The 15,840-nt window shown below is 35.7% G+C and overlaps 1 protein-coding gene across 18 annotated transcripts in view; it reads left to right on the plus strand.

Annotated features, from left to right (window-relative positions):
- The window catches only part of FAM120B (family with sequence similarity 120 member B), a 203,219-nt gene that overhangs the window by 135,496 nt on the left and 51,883 nt on the right, over positions 1-15,840 (plus strand). For 10 of the 18 annotated variants that reach the window (XM_077157948.1, XM_077157942.1, XM_077157947.1 and 7 more), the window contains 2 exons: positions 10,063-10,269; positions 12,007-12,115. The exons of the other annotated variants lie outside the window; for them this stretch is intronic. In XM_077157948.1, coding sequence (XP_077014063.1) covers positions 10,063-10,269; positions 12,007-12,115 — 316 coding nt within the window. The remainder of the gene's footprint in view (positions 1-10,062; positions 10,270-12,006; positions 12,116-15,840) is intronic. 18 annotated transcript variants of the gene reach the window in all.

The following is a 15,840-nucleotide window of genomic DNA, read 5'->3' on the forward strand; positions in this document are numbered from 1 at the left end:
CACAGAAACCATGGGAATGAAAGGCACAGAGGTAAAAAACAATGGAAACCTACAATGGTAGATCTTGAGAGGCAGAGGATAGGATTAGTGAACTGGAGTCTGGAACATGTGAAATCTGACAAGAAACAGAAACTATAGGGGAAAAAATGGAAATATATGAGCAGGGTCTCAGGGAATTGAGTGATAATATGAAGTGCACAAATATATGAGTTGTGGGTGTCCCAGAAGGAGAAGAGAAGGGAAAAGGAGGAGAAAAACTAATGGAGGAAATTATCACTGAAAATTTCCCAACTCTTATGAAAGACTCAAAATTTCAGTTCTAAGAAGTGAGGCTACCGCAAAGAGAATAGAACCAAATAGATATACTCCAAGACACTTACTGATCAGAATATCAGAGATCAAAGAGAAAGAGAGGATCTTGAAAGCAGCAAGAGAAAAGCAATCCATCACATACAAGGGAAACCCAATAAGACTGTGTAGATATCTCAGCAGAAACCATGGAGGCAAGAAGACAGTGGGATGATATATTTAAATTACTAAAAGAGAAAAACTGCCAACCAAGAATTCTATACCCAGCAAAATTGTCCTTCAAAAATAAGGGGGAAATTAAAACATTCTCAGACAAAAAATCGCTGAGAGAATTTGTGACCAAGAGACCAGCTCTGCAAGAAATACTAAAGGGAGCACTAGAGACAGATATGAAGACAGAAGAGAGAGGTGTGGAGAAGAGGGTAGAAAAAAGGAAAATTAGACATGACATATAAATTCCAAAAGGCAAAATGGTAAGAAAGAAAGAAAGAAAGAAAAGAAAGTACCACCCATACAGTAATAACACTAAATGTTAACGTATTGAACTCCCCAATCAAAAGACACTGACTGGCAGAATGGATTGAAAAACAGGATCCTTCTATATGCTGTCTACAGGAAACACATCTTAGACCCAAAGATAAACATAGGTTGAGAGTGAAGTGTTGGGAAAAGATATTTCATGCAAATAACAACCAGAAAAGAGCAGGAGTAGCTGTACTAATACCCAACAAATTAGACTTCAAATGTAAAACAGTTAAAAGATACAAAGAAAGATACTATATCTTAATAAAAGGAACAATTCAACAAGAAGACATAACAATCATAAATATTTAGGCACCAAGCCAGAATGCTCCAAAATACATGAGGCAAACACTGCAAACACTGAAAAGGGAAATAGACACATCTACCATAATAGTTGGAGACTTCAATTCCCCACTCTCATCAATGGACAGAACATCTAGACAGAGGATCAATAAAGAAACAAAGAATTTGAATATTATAATAAATGAGCTAGACTTAACAGACATTTATAGAACATTACACCCCACAACAGCAGGATACACCTTTTTCTCAAGTACTCATGGATCATTCTCAAAGATAGACCATATGCTGGGTCACAAAGCAAGTCTCAATAAATTTGAAAAGATTGAAATCATACAAAACACTTTCTCAGATCATAAAGGAATGAAGTTGGAAATCAATAATAGGCAGAGCACCAGAAAATTCACAAATATGTGGAGGCTCAACAACACACTCTTAAACAACCAGTGGGTCAAGGAAGGAATTACAAGAGAAAACAGTAAATATCTTGAGGTGAATGAAAATGAAAACACAACATATCAAAACATATGAGACACAGCAAAGGCAGTGCTTAGAGGGAAATTTATTGCCCTAAATGCCTATATTAGAAAAGAAAGGACAAAAATTCAGGAATTAACTGTCCACTTGGAAGAACTGGAGAAAGAACAGTAAATAACTCCAAAGCAAGCAAAGGGAAATAAATAACAAAGATTAGAGCAGAAATAAATGAAATTGAGAACATGAAAACAATTGAGAAAATCAGTAAAACCAGAAGCTGGGTCTATGAGAAAATCAATAAGCTTGATGGGCCCTTAGCAAGATTGACAAAAAGAAGAAGAGAGAGGATGCAAATAAATAAGATCAGAAATGGAAGAGGAGACATAACTACTGACCTCACAGAAATAAAGGAGGTAATAACAGGATACTATGAACAACTTTATGTTAATAAATACAACAATGTAGATGAAATGGACAACTTCCTAGAAAGGCATGAAGAACCATCTTTGACGCGAGAAGAAATAGACGACTTCATCAAATCAATCACAATTAAAGAAATTGAATCAGTCATTAAGAAGCTCCCAGAAAAGAAAACTCCAGGACCAGATGGCTTCACATGTGAATTCTACCAAACATTCAAGATAGAATCAGTACCAATCCTGCTCAAACCCTTCCTAAAAACTGAAGAGGAGGGAAAGCTACCTAATTCATTCTACGAAGCCAACATCACCCTCATACCAAAGCCAGACAAAGATAATACAAAAAAAGAAAACTATAGACCAATCTCTTTAATAAATATGGATGCAAAAATCCTCAACAAAATTCTAGCAAATCGAATCCAGCAACACATTAAAAGAATTATACATCATGACCAAGTAGGATGCATCCCAGGTATGCAAGGATGGTTCAACATAAGAAAATCAATCATGTCAAACTTATCAACAAATCAAAGCAGAAAAACCACATGATCATCTCGATTGATTCAGAAAAGGCATTTGACAAAATTCAACATCCTTTCCTGTTGAAAACACTTCAAAGGATAGGAATACAAGGGAACTTCCTTAAAATGATAAAGGGAATATATGAAAAACCCACAGCTAGCATCATCTTCAATGGGGAAAAACTGAAAACTTTCCCCCTAAGATCAGGAACAAGACAAGGATGTTCACTATCACCACTGTTAATTCAGCATTGTGTTGGAATTTCTAGCCAGAACAATTAGACAAGAAAAAAGAAATACAAGGCATCAACATTGGAAAAGAAGAAATAAAACTCTCACTGTTGCAGATACTATGATATTATATGTCAAAAATCCTGAAAAATCCACAGCAAAACTACTCGAGCTAATAAATGAGTACAGCAAAGTGGCAGGTTACAAGATCAACATTCAAAATTCTGTAGTGTTTCTATACACTAGTAATGAACAATCTGAGGGGGAAATCAAGAAACAAATTCCATTTATAATTGCAACCAAAAGAATAAAATATTTAGGAATAAATTTAACTAAAGAGACAAAAGACCTATACAAAGAAAACTACAAGAAATTGTTAAAAGAAATCACAGAAGACCTAAATAGATGGTAGGGCATACCGTGTTCATGGATTGGAAGACTAAATATAGTTAAGATGTCAGTTCTACCCAAATTGATTTACAGATTCAATGCAATACCAATCAAAATCCCAACAAGTTACTTTTCAGAAATAGAAAAACCAATAACCAAATTTGTCTGGAAGGGCAGGGTGCCCCGAATTGCTAAAAGTATCTTGAGGAAAAAAACGAAGCTGGAGGTCTCACGCTGCCTGACTTTCAGGCATATTATGGAGCTACAGTGGTCAAAACAGCATGGTACTGGCATAAAGATAGATATATCGACCAATGGAATCGAACAGAGTGTTCGCATATAGACCCTCTCATCTATGGACATTTGATGTTTGATAAGGCATTCAAGCCAACTTACCTGGGACAGAACAGTCTCTTCAATAAATGGTGCCTAGAGAACTGGATATCCATATGCAAAAAGGATGAAAGAGGACCCATATCTCACACCCTATACAAAAGTTAACTCAAAATGGATCAAGGATCTAAACATTAAGTCTAAGACCATAAAACAGTTAGAGGAAAATGTAGGGAAATATCTTATAAATCTTATACTTGGAGGCGGTTTTATAGACCTTACACCCAAAGCAAGAGTACTGAAGAAAGAAATAAATGAATGGGAGCTCCTCAAAATTAAACACTTTTGTGTATCAAAGAACTTCATCAAGAAAGTAAAAAGACAGCCTACACAATGGGAAACAATATTTGGAAATGATATATCAGATAAAGGTCTAGTATCTAGAATTTATAATTGTTCAACTCAACAACAAAAAGACAGCCAATCCAATTACAAAATGGGAAAAAGACTTGAACAGACACTTCTCAGAAGAGGAAATACAAATGGCCAAAAGTCACGTGAAGAGATGCTCACCGTCCCTGGCATTAGAGAAATGCAAATCAAAACCAGAATTAGATATCATCTCACACCCACCAGAATGGCCATTATCAACAAAACAGAAAATGACAAGTGCTGGAGAGGATGTGGAGAAAGAGGCACACTTATTCACTGTTGGTGGGAATGTCAAATGGTGCAACCGCTGTGGAAGGCAGTTTTACAGTTCCTCAAAAATCTGAATATAGAATTGCCATATGACCTGGCAATACCATTGCTAGGTATCTACTCAGAGGACATTAGGGCAAAGACACAAACAGACATTTGCACACCAATGTTTATAGCAGCATTATTTACAATTGCAAAGAGGTATAAACAGCCAAAATGTCCATCTACAGACAAGTGACTAAACAAACTGTGGTATATACATGCAATGGAATGTTATGCAGCTTTAAGACAGAATAAAGTTATGAAGTATGTAATAACATGGATGGGCCCTGAGAACATTATGCTGAGTGAGACTAGTCAAAAACAAAAGGGCAAATACTGTATGGTCTCACTGATATGAACTGACATTAGTGAATAAATTTTGTTGGTAACAGAGACCATCAGGAGATAGAAATAGGGTAAGATATTGGGTAATTGGACCTGAAGGGATACAGATTATGCAACAGGACTGAATACAAAAACTCATAAATGGACAACACGATACTACCTAACTGTAATACAATTATGTTAAAACACTGAATGAAGCTGCATGTGAGAATGATAGAGGGAGGAGGGCTGGGGGCATAAATGAAATCAGAAAGAAAGATAGATGTTAAAGATTGAGATGGTATAATCTAGGAATGCCTAGAGTGTACAATAATAGTGACTAAATGTACAAATTTTTAAAATGCTTTTGCATGAAAAAGAACAAAGGAATGTCATTATTGCAGGGTGCTGAAAATAGATGGTAATTAATATTTTAAAATGTCACCTTATGTGTGAGACTAAAGCAAAAAATGTTTGTGTGGTACAAAATTTATATTTTGACTAGTGCATTTCCTAATATAACTTATGTAGGTAGTTTGATTGAACACCATAAGTACTTGGAATCTCAGGTAGGTCATGAGATTTTGTTGATTTGTCCAGAGTGATGCCCCAATGAATCCCAGAGCAATTCGATCAGTGAGTGGAAAAGTATTTGCAAAGCCCCCTTCGGGGAATGGTGAGAACGGGGAGAAATTCAACTTCCCCAAGTTGAATTCTTGATATTCTCACAAGCAGTGTGGGCAACCAAAGCTATAGGCTGAGCCCCAGTCTTGTGGTTTGTTCAAATGAAACTTAATCCCACAAAGGATAGGTCAAGTCTACTTTAAATTTAGGCCTAAGAGTCACCCCCAAGAGAGCCTCCTTTGTTGCTCAGATGGGGCCTCTCTCTCCAGCCAACACAACAAGCAATCTCACCACCCTCCCCCTGTCTATGTGGGACATGACTCCCAGGGGTGTGGACCTTCCTACAACGTGGGACAGAAATCCTGGAATGAGCTGAGACTCAGCATCAAGGGATTGAGAAAACCTCTCGACCAAAAAAAGGGGAAGAGCTATATGAGACAAAGTAAAGTGTCAATGGCTGAGAGGTTATCCTGGAGGTTATTCTTATGCATTAAATAGATATCACCTTGTTAGTCAAGAGGGAATGGAGAGGCTGAAGGGAACTGCCTGAAAATGTAGAGCTGTGTTCCAGTAGCCGTACTTTTTGAAGATGATTGAATAATGATATAGCTTTCACAATGTGACTGTGTGATTGTGAAAACCTTGTGTCTGATGCTCCTTTTATCTACCTTGTCAACAAACGATTAGAACATATGGAATAAAAATAATAGGGGGAACAAATGCTAAAATAAATTTAGTTTGAAATGCTAGTGATCAATGTAAGCAAGGGGTAAGGGGTATGGTAGAGTATAATATTTTTTTTTTCTTTTCTGTTTTCGTTTTCTTTCTTTTTCTACTGTCTTTCTATTTCTTTTTCTGAATTGATGCAAATGTTCTAAGAAATGATGAATATGCAACTAAGTGATGATATTGTGAATTACTGATTATGTATGTTGGTGCTTTATTTGGTTTGTTAAATTTTTTAAAATAAATTTTTAAAAAAAGAAAGAAATCAAGGGATAGGTTATTGGCAGTGGACATGATTGTGTATTTAGAAAATCAAACAGAATCTTCGGACTAACTATAAGAATTAATTTGACAAGCAAATTTAATAAAAGTTACTAGACAACTTATAAATCCGTTTGTAGTTGAATGGATTATATAGGGAGTATAAAAAAGTTAAATTCTAATAAAAAAGTGATAAGAAAGAAACCCCAATTTTGTGATATCATTTACATTAACATCAAAGAAAAAAATGTGAAATAAGAAAAAAAGCAAAACATGTGGCGCTTGAATTTTCACAAAGTGAATAAATTGTGTAATCAATACAGATAAAGAAATAAAACCTTATTAGCATCACAGAAGGTCCTCTCATGCCATTTGCTACCACTACCCTGCCCCAAAAGTTGAGTGTACTGTAATGCAAAATTCTGTTTAATGATACTAAAAATGAAACATCTCTATTCTGACAACCATAAAAGCTTACTGAAAGAAATTAAAAGAGACCTAAATAAATGAAGAGCTATGCCATGGATTGCCTGAAGACTCAGTATTTTACAGGTGTCAGTTCTCCCCAAAGTGATTTGTAGAGTCGGTGAAATCCCAGTATATAGTGGCATATAACACAGCAACAAGAGTAAAGGAGCATGTTCACATAAGAACAATGTGGGTTAATCTCAGTGTTTGCCAGAAGAAGCCAGAGACAAAAGTATTTATACTGTCTGGTTCATTTTTATAAGTTCAAAAACAAAATTAATTTACAGTTTTACACATTAGGGTAGTGGTTAACTTTTGGGGCAGGGTAGTGGTAGCAAATGGCATGAGAGGACCTTCTGTGATGCTAATAAGGTTTTATTTCTTTGTCTGTATTGATTACACAATTTATTCACTTTGTGAAAATTCAAGTGGTACACTTAGAATTTATGCATTTTTGGAGAGTTTACTTCAGTTAAAATTTTACTTTAAAACAAGTATAGAAGGAAGGAACAGAAATTGGGTCGGTAACAGAAGAATCTTCTAAATCAGAGACTTGTTCCTGTTCCCTCACCTCACCCGTGCTCAGAGAAAACATGTACCATCTTTCTTAGTGCAAATTATTCATTAGCTCATCTGACATCTCTTGGGCAGCCACTGTTTGATGCACTGAGATGGGAACTGGGGTTCAGATACAAACAAGGCACCATCTCTCATCCTCACGAGCCTATGATGATGCTGCTGTAGGTGGGCTGTGTACATAGTGCTGTGGGCACCTGCCCTCTGGGGGATGGGAGGGAGGATTCTTGGGTTACGGCTGCATGGAGTACGATATGTTGGAGTTGACTAGAGCTGTTGAATAGAACTCTCCGTGATGACAGAAATGAACTTGGTCTCTGCTAATATGGTGGCCCTTATCACACATGGCTGTTGAGCATTTAGCATGTGGTTAGTGCATCTGAGGAACTGAATTTTTTATTTTATTCCATTTTAGTTAATAATTCAGTCCAGATATCCTCACCTGACTCCTAGCTACCTTGCTGGACATTTCTAGACAGACAGTATGATACCTGCGAAGATAGAGAAATGCTAGAGGTGTATGCATTTAGTGAAAAGTAAATAATATAGTAAGGAATGGTCAGACAGTGGAGCGCCACTTCCCAGAAGGGTTCAGTGGAGAAAAGGGAATAAGGAATTAACTCTTAATTCAGCAGTTTTATGCCTAGAGTCACTGATCTGGCCAGCTTGTCTCAGGAGCCTGTAGTATATCTGTAAGTGTATACTTTTGGCTTTGAATATTGTTAAACATTGGCTTACTGATTTGAAGGGAAATATATTTGACAGTGATAGTAAAGGGGACTTTAACACCAAAGTACTTACCAGCTTATTTCACAGTGAGACATATATATTAAGAGTGATGAAAGTTGGTTGAGTGTACTGTAATGCAAAATTCTGTTTAATGATACTAAAAATGAAATTGTGATGAAATGAAATTTAAAAAATGAAATGAAATTTTAAAAAGTGCAGGAAATAACTATATAGACATAGGGTCAAAATGGACCCAGTTTGAGGAACTGTCAACAACCTTCACAAGACACATTTTCAAAACCAGGCAGTAATCTAATATATAGGATAAAAATGAAAGGAACTGTGAAGTTAATCACATTTCACTACATTTACAGCTGTAACTTTTGTTGTTTACATTCCTAAGGGGTGATTTTAAATGTATACCCACAGATGCCCCAGACACCTTGCCTTCTCAGTACTGCACTTCTGCAAGCTCCTTCTCCTGACTTGAGTCCTTCCTCCTAAGGAAGAGCCCACAGTTCTCTGATCCCACAGGTTTACCTCAGCCAGCTCCTTGGATCCCCTGAGATGGTGACCGACACCCTAAGAACTGTATACACACTGGGGTAGGGACCATGTTAATGTCCTTTCCCAATCACAAGAGGCCACTGTGAAGAACTACCTATTAAAGCACGTTTGGCCTTTTTAACTGTTTACAGAAGTATTAAGACAATTTAATATTTCTAAATTTTATACAGTAATATAAACCTATTCCTTTGAGCCCAGTAGTTATTCAAGATGTTTAATAGCGATGATCAGTAAGTAATATGGTGAGGAGTGGCTGGACAATGGAGGGGCACTTACATGGATATTTCTGTAGAGAATAGGGAGTAAAGGAATATGCTTATAATTAACTTGTCCTTTCAGTCAGAATCAGCTCAATCCTCCACACCTGTTTAGTGGTTGCTAGTTCTAAAGAATGAGTGTTTTTAGGATAATTTCTAAAATAGTCCTATGTAATAAACACATTTTGATTAAACCTTTGTTTAACTCTGGGGTATCCTCAGTTTGTTGTAAGTTTCTGTTTCTTCACACAGGCGTAATGGATGTAAAATGAGTGCCTATTATTTTTTTCCTAATTTATTTCAGTTTTACAAACTGGATTTAAGTGTGGTTAATTTGAGCAACATTGATAAATCAGACAATGAGTAACCCAGTTTAACTTACTTCATTGACAAAATCAGAATCACTTTAAGACTTGCTAGCTAGTAATTCGTTGTGTGTGGGATTAGTGTAGGCTAAGTTGTAAATAAATTTCCTACGAAATGCAAGAATCTCCTCTCATTCTGGGGGTGGTTTTCCCATTCATGAGCAATTAGAATGTTTCACATCAAGATAGATTTGACAACATAAAGAAATGTTTTAATTAGAATGGCCTTCTTAAATTATCAGCCCATCGAACCTATGAGATTTTATTCTTAAAAGGTGTGTCAATTTAAAATGAGATTTTTAAACAATTAATACTCAAAATTAGGATAATTGAGTATGATTTTCTTAATGCAGTGAACTCATCAGCATCTAAATTGATACTCTTGATTTTTCTTCCATTTTCTTTTCCTTTAAGGAAAGATTTTCAGAAAAGAGTAAATCCACAATCAAATGACCTTTTAAATGTTTTCCCAGTAGACCACAATTTAAATGAGTGTAGGGACCACTTCCTTTTTGCCAAGAAGAGGTTCCTGGGAAGCAGGAAACATTCCTTAGTCATCTGAGTTGTCTGTATATGTGGAACAGGCCTAAATAAAGCCTGATGTTTGAATGAATAAATGAACGGTTGAGTGAATGAATACACAAACTTAATTGAAGAGGCTCATCCCTCATTTTCTCTATTTCACTTATTTCCAGGGCCCTCTTATAATAATACATTTGTAATCAGGAGTTCATAAAGCTCAGTTGATCCCCAATCTGTTTTAATTAATACAGTGATAGTCATGTCTTCAAGTTACCAAGTCTATTTTGAGCATAGATAACATGCAATTCTAAGAATCTGATGGGTTGACCTTTTCCTAAGAACTAATGACTCTTTTTTTGCCCCCCTATTTGTTTTTGTGTATGTCTGATTTCAATAGCTTGATTATGTTAACTCCAGAGCTGTACAGCTTGGTTCTCTCCTCGTCCGTGGCCTTACTACTTTGATTTTGGTCAACAGTACATGTGGCTTTCCCTTGAGAATGAATGATTTCATGCCCTGGAACATATTTGATGGGAAGCTTTTCCATCATAAGTACCTGCAAGCTGAAAAAGGCTATACTGTGGAGGTTCTTGTAGAACAAAATGTGAGTTCTTTCTTTTTTTCTTTTACTCATTTTGCACGTTCAGAAATGATAATAGTTTTGAAATCAGTGGCTAAAATGCATCATGAAAATTCAGAGTTCTTTACTGGACATTAAAAAGTATCTTGGGTGGGTCACGGTGGCTCAGCAGGCAAGAATGCTTGCCTGCCATACCAGAGGACCCGGGTTCAATTCCCAGTGCCTGTCCATGTAAGGAAAAAAAAAAGTATCTTATCAGCAGTGCTATCTGTCCTAATGGTTATTTTACTTTGAAAGAAGCAAACATGCTTACCACAAAAGTCCCATTTAAGAAGGAGCGTGTTCCCAGGCTTAGATATTTATGCACATAACTTAAGACTGCTGGTTACATTTTCTAAAATTACTGCTTTCCTAATAAAGGATTGAATTATTCCATAAAATCAGAAACACATGATTTAAAGCATAAAGCTTCAGAGTCAACATATCTAATAGCCTGTGCCATAATACTTGACTCAGGTTCAGGACCCTGAAATTTTTGCTTAGGGAGGGTAAGTAGCATCCCACCCAATCTGACACATTTTGAATTTTTCATGTATTTTTAATCCTTTCCTCCCCTTTTAAATTAAGAACTAGTGCTTCCTCTAGAAGTGTTTCCATATATATCAGACTATTTAATGTGAATAGTTATGATTTATTTCTTGAAAATACTCCCTAAATGCTGCCAGTTTAGTTGGGGACGTTGGCTGCTGTTCCAGCTTTATAAGTACAATTGCTACATGATTCCTGGAAGATTTCCAAGTAAGACCTCAAGCCAAGCTCATTTGGAATGTATTTTAACATCCATGAGCCATGAGCAAGACAGCTATGAGCTAGTGAGAGAGCATATTGGTCTTAAGATAAAGTGCTCTAAGCTTTCATATCAGATAGAAAACATTTGGTAATGTGTTACTATCACTATTTCTCACCAAAAAAAAAAAAAAAAAAATCCAGGGTGTCATAAGAAATTAAGTGTTTAGAACTTAAAAGAAGCCAGAATTAAATAGAGACGGCAAAAGCAGAATAATAAGAAAAACTGTTCCTCACATTTGGCTTGCTAATACAGGAGTGATGAAAAGTAAAAGTAGACCAGCCTTACTGATCCACAGTCTATAAATCATCGGTCATGAATCTATTTTTCTTTCTAGATCTAATCTCTTGACCAGATATAAAGTGATCATAGGTTCATACTTTCTGATTAAGGCATGCAGAATGGATCACAAAACAAAAAGCTAAAAGGAAAGATTGAGTTCTGTTCCTGAATCTGCTGCTGTTTTATGAGACATTTCACATTACCACTTAATGTTCTTACAGTGAAGGATAATTGAAATAAGATAAATGCATTTTTTTTAGGTAAAATTATGTGGTAGTAACTTAAATTGTCACACTAGAAGTTGACGATTCTTTTTTAGAAATGATTATTCAATCTGCAGAAGACACAAGAAGGTCTAACTGCTTAATGAAAAGGAGAGCATGAAGAATCTAAGGTTCTCCTGTTAAATTACAGTGCTGAAGGAAAACTGCAGCTGCTCTTGGCTGGGTGCAAAGTGGGCAGCCCCAGGAGGTTGATGTCCTTGAAAACTGTATTCTTGTCATTAGTGTCTCTAGAGCTTCTGCCACGTGTCTGACACTGTTCTACATGATCTGGATTGAATGAAATGAAGTTAAGTTTCCTTTCACAAAATGTGTAGCCCAGCTTTGATGTAAATCTGGGTCTGTTTGCAGAGAGCTCAGCTGACCAAATTCCACTGTCTGAAGACAGCCGTTTGCAAGGCCTGTGTGAAGGAGAACCGACGGATTCTGACCAGACAGCACTGGATTGCTCGCAATGCAGGTTGACAAGAATCCCATGTTTAGTTTCATAATTAAATAAATGTTTTCAGAATCACCGTCAGAAATATACCACAACTCTTTCGTGTGCTTATTGGTAAAAGACTACCAAGAAGGAGCTGATGAAATTAGAAGAAAAAAGTAAATTAAAATAATAGGACTCTATCCAGTGTTTTAAATTCTGATCCCATCAGAAAAAAAAAATCAGGAAGGATTCACTTGTTAATCAAATAATTAAGAACTCTTTCTATGGGTAAGTAACTTTTCTTTGAGGATTCCTGGAGTACACAGGCTGCTTTGATAGTGTTTATTTAACATAAATTTGGGTTTATTTCTTCTCTTAATAAAAGTATATTAGTTTTTATATATATGTTATATTTCATAATAAAAAATGTTTAGAAAAAGAATATTAGGAAAATTTAGTATATGAAGAAAACAATAAAAAACAAAATGTATATGACCTTGAATTCCTTTAAGGGTTGACATAGTAAGCTTTTTTGCCATATTTTTCCGTATTTTTATTTCATAATTGTAATTATGCTCTATTCAGGTTTCTGCCCTGCTTTTCCATTTTACACTCAGCTTGCAGGAAAATTGTGATCATATTAATCAAATTCTCCTTAAACAGTGGCTGTAATACTTTCCACCAATAGATATATCAAATTTACTTACTGGTTCCTCTTAGAAAGAGCTCTTAGGTCATTCCAGTTTTTCTCTATTACACATGATGCTTTTATGTGCATGTTGGTGCATAAAGCTTTTTCTTTGTTTCTAATTATTTCCTTAAAATAGAGTGTCATAGTTTACAAAATTATAGGTCAGAATATATCAGAATTTTAAATCTACATTTCCAACTTGTCCTCTAAGAACCTTTAGTCACTTTATCTTTATCAGTAGTGGTAAGAGTTTCTGTTTCATGGCATACTTTACAGCATTTAAAAAGTTTTGGTTTATGGTAGGGTTTTTTTGTTTTGTTTTGTTTTTTATTAATTTGCTAAATGAAGAATATCACTGATTTGATTTTTTAATCATTATCAATGAAGTTGAACATCTTGTGTATTACCTTATTTTATTAATAAGTTTTGCATTTTTTTTTCAGTTACTAATTCATGTCCTCATTTGGTTCATATCTATCTATGCCTAGAACTATACTAGCCCCATTTTTTTATTGATGGTAAAAGAGACCCTACCCCAAATTCCTACACACCAGGCTATCTTCAAGTGTTCTGTTCGGCCTTAGCCAATCATTTCATCAACTCCATTTCATTCTCAGAAGGCTTTATGATAGGAAGTCAGTAACCCAGTTTGACAGGTGTCCAGTTCTCTATCAGGTATTGCATGTGAGATCTCATGGAAGGAAAGCCTCTGGACATGTCTGAAGGGATTTTAAAACAGCGAGAGGAAGGGTTCTTTCCCCATTTCCCAGTAGTCACAGACTTGCTCCCTGCCCCACCCTTCTCTCCATCCTTTAACCTTCTTCTACCAACTATAGATAAGTAATAAGAATTTGAGCCTCCAAAGCAAAAATGTATTATTTGCAAAAATAAATGTACAAAATTTTCTCTACCTTGCCTGTTTCTTTAATTGGCTGTCAGCCGGTAGGCAGCAGTCTACACTGTAAATAAATATGGTAATCCAGGAGTCCCATTCCTAATTAAGATTGTTAATAAAACAATAACAAGGTGGCACAGCAACTTTTGACTGGCTGAATGCAAGCTTTTTTAAATTGGCAAGAGTCTCTTCTTTCAGAAGGCAGGTGATCATGCCTCAGAACCGTGTATGCAGCAAGCTTTGTTTTCAAACCCTTAAAGATAGCCTGCTGCTTCACAGTAGTCAAGCATTTTAGTGGAATGCAGTGGTATGTATACTTTTTATCTTTCAGCAAACTCTATTTTGCCACTTTGTAACAGAAGTATTCATAGAGATGGCATAATTTTTTGGTCCTGTTATGGTATTTCAAGTTAATAAGGAAAACTGTATTTCCAGAGATAAAATGAATCAATATGATCATTTATATGATTTTGACAACTGTTATTCTTTTTGTCCTCAGAGTCTTTTCATCACAAATCCAACTTTAACATTTTGTAATTCATCCCCCCTCATTTTATAGGGACCTTACACCCAAAGTAACTTGCCCAGGACTTAGACTAGAACCTTAAGGTCTCTTGATTCTCAGCCCAGTGTTCTTATTGTATGTTTGTTTATTTGGGGATTATTTTGATTTATTTTGTTTCAGTTTTTGTTTTTTAACTTTGTATTGTAATGTCCATATATGTAACCCTATATTTTAATTATTTTCAAGCATATAATTCATTGGTATTAATTACATTCTCAATATATTGTGCTACCATCAACACCCATTATACAAACTTTTTATCCCCTCAAACAAAAATTCTGCACCCCTTAAGCAGTAACTCCCCATTCCCCTCAACCCCTAGTCCCTGGTAAACTGTAATCTACTGCTGTCTATGAATTTGCTTATTCTAGATATTTCATATCAGTTGGATCATAAAATATGTCTTTTTGTCTCCATCTTACTTCACTCAACATGATGTCTTCCAGGTTCATCCATATTGTCACATGTATCAGAACTTTATTCCTTTTTACAACTGAATAATATTCCTTTTAGGTATATACTACATTTGGTTTATTTGCCCAGTGTTCTTTTAACTATAGTATATTTATATTTCTCTTTGGGGTAAGGACTCTTCTAGTGACATGGTAGATTTCCAGAAGTATTGCCTCATGTATTGTCGCCAAAACTTTGATAGCTCCCTTGGTCAAGCAAACTGAAAAGCTAGGATATTGGGAACCATCCTAGTTTAATGTCTGTGTATATGTGGGACTATGCTTAAAACTATTAACTAATAACTATCCAGATATCACATAATCTGTACTTGCTAAGTGTTGCAAGGAATAAGTGCTTATTTTACTTGGTAATTTTGCTACCTTATCCTCTATCACCAAGATTTTTTAAATTTGTTTTTATTGTGAAAAAAGCATATATCACAAAAAAGCAGTACATTTCCAAGTACAGTTTAACAAGTAGTCATACAACAGATTTTAAAGTTTTGTATGGGTTACAGTTCCAAGATTTTTCATTTTTTCTTCTAGCTGCTGTAAGACACTGAAGACCAAAAGAAATATCAATATATTGATTCAGCAGTCATATTTATTTGTTAAATCCTATCTTCTCTATTATACTCTTCCTTCTTTCTTTTTTTTTTCTTTTTTGTATCACCAAGATTTTAAGTTCACTATTGTGAAGATCTGGAGATTTTGGAAGGTTCAGAGAAGAACCAGATATCATCCTATATGCATGAGTTTGCAGTCTAATAGGAGAGCTAAAAGATGAGCACACACAACTTTACTAGGGCCACAATATGAGAGGAGCTTTGCTAGCACTGCAAACAAGTAGCACAGAATCAAAGGTGATAGTGATACTCTGGCTTGGGCATCATGAAAATTTTAATGATGAAAGTGGCTTTTGAACTAGACCTTGAGGGCTTAGAAGGGATGTGGATCTGGGCATTGCCTGCAGAGAAAATAAGTAGCTTAAGCTACAGCAGAAGGGTCTAGTGGATTCTGAAAGACTGTCAGTGTTGGGTTTGAGTAACTTGTGGGAACTTTGCCAGAATGGGAGATAAAGCTGGAAAGGTAAATAGGGGCTGGACCATGAGAGGCTGTTCAACACCAGGTTAGAGAGTCTTCACTGTAGTAAATTAGGGA

Source organism: Tamandua tetradactyla, chromosome 4 (genome assembly GCF_023851605.1).
Source record: "Tamandua tetradactyla isolate mTamTet1 chromosome 4, mTamTet1.pri, whole genome shotgun sequence".
Classification (NCBI taxonomy): Eukaryota; Metazoa; Chordata; class Mammalia; order Pilosa; family Myrmecophagidae; genus Tamandua; species Tamandua tetradactyla.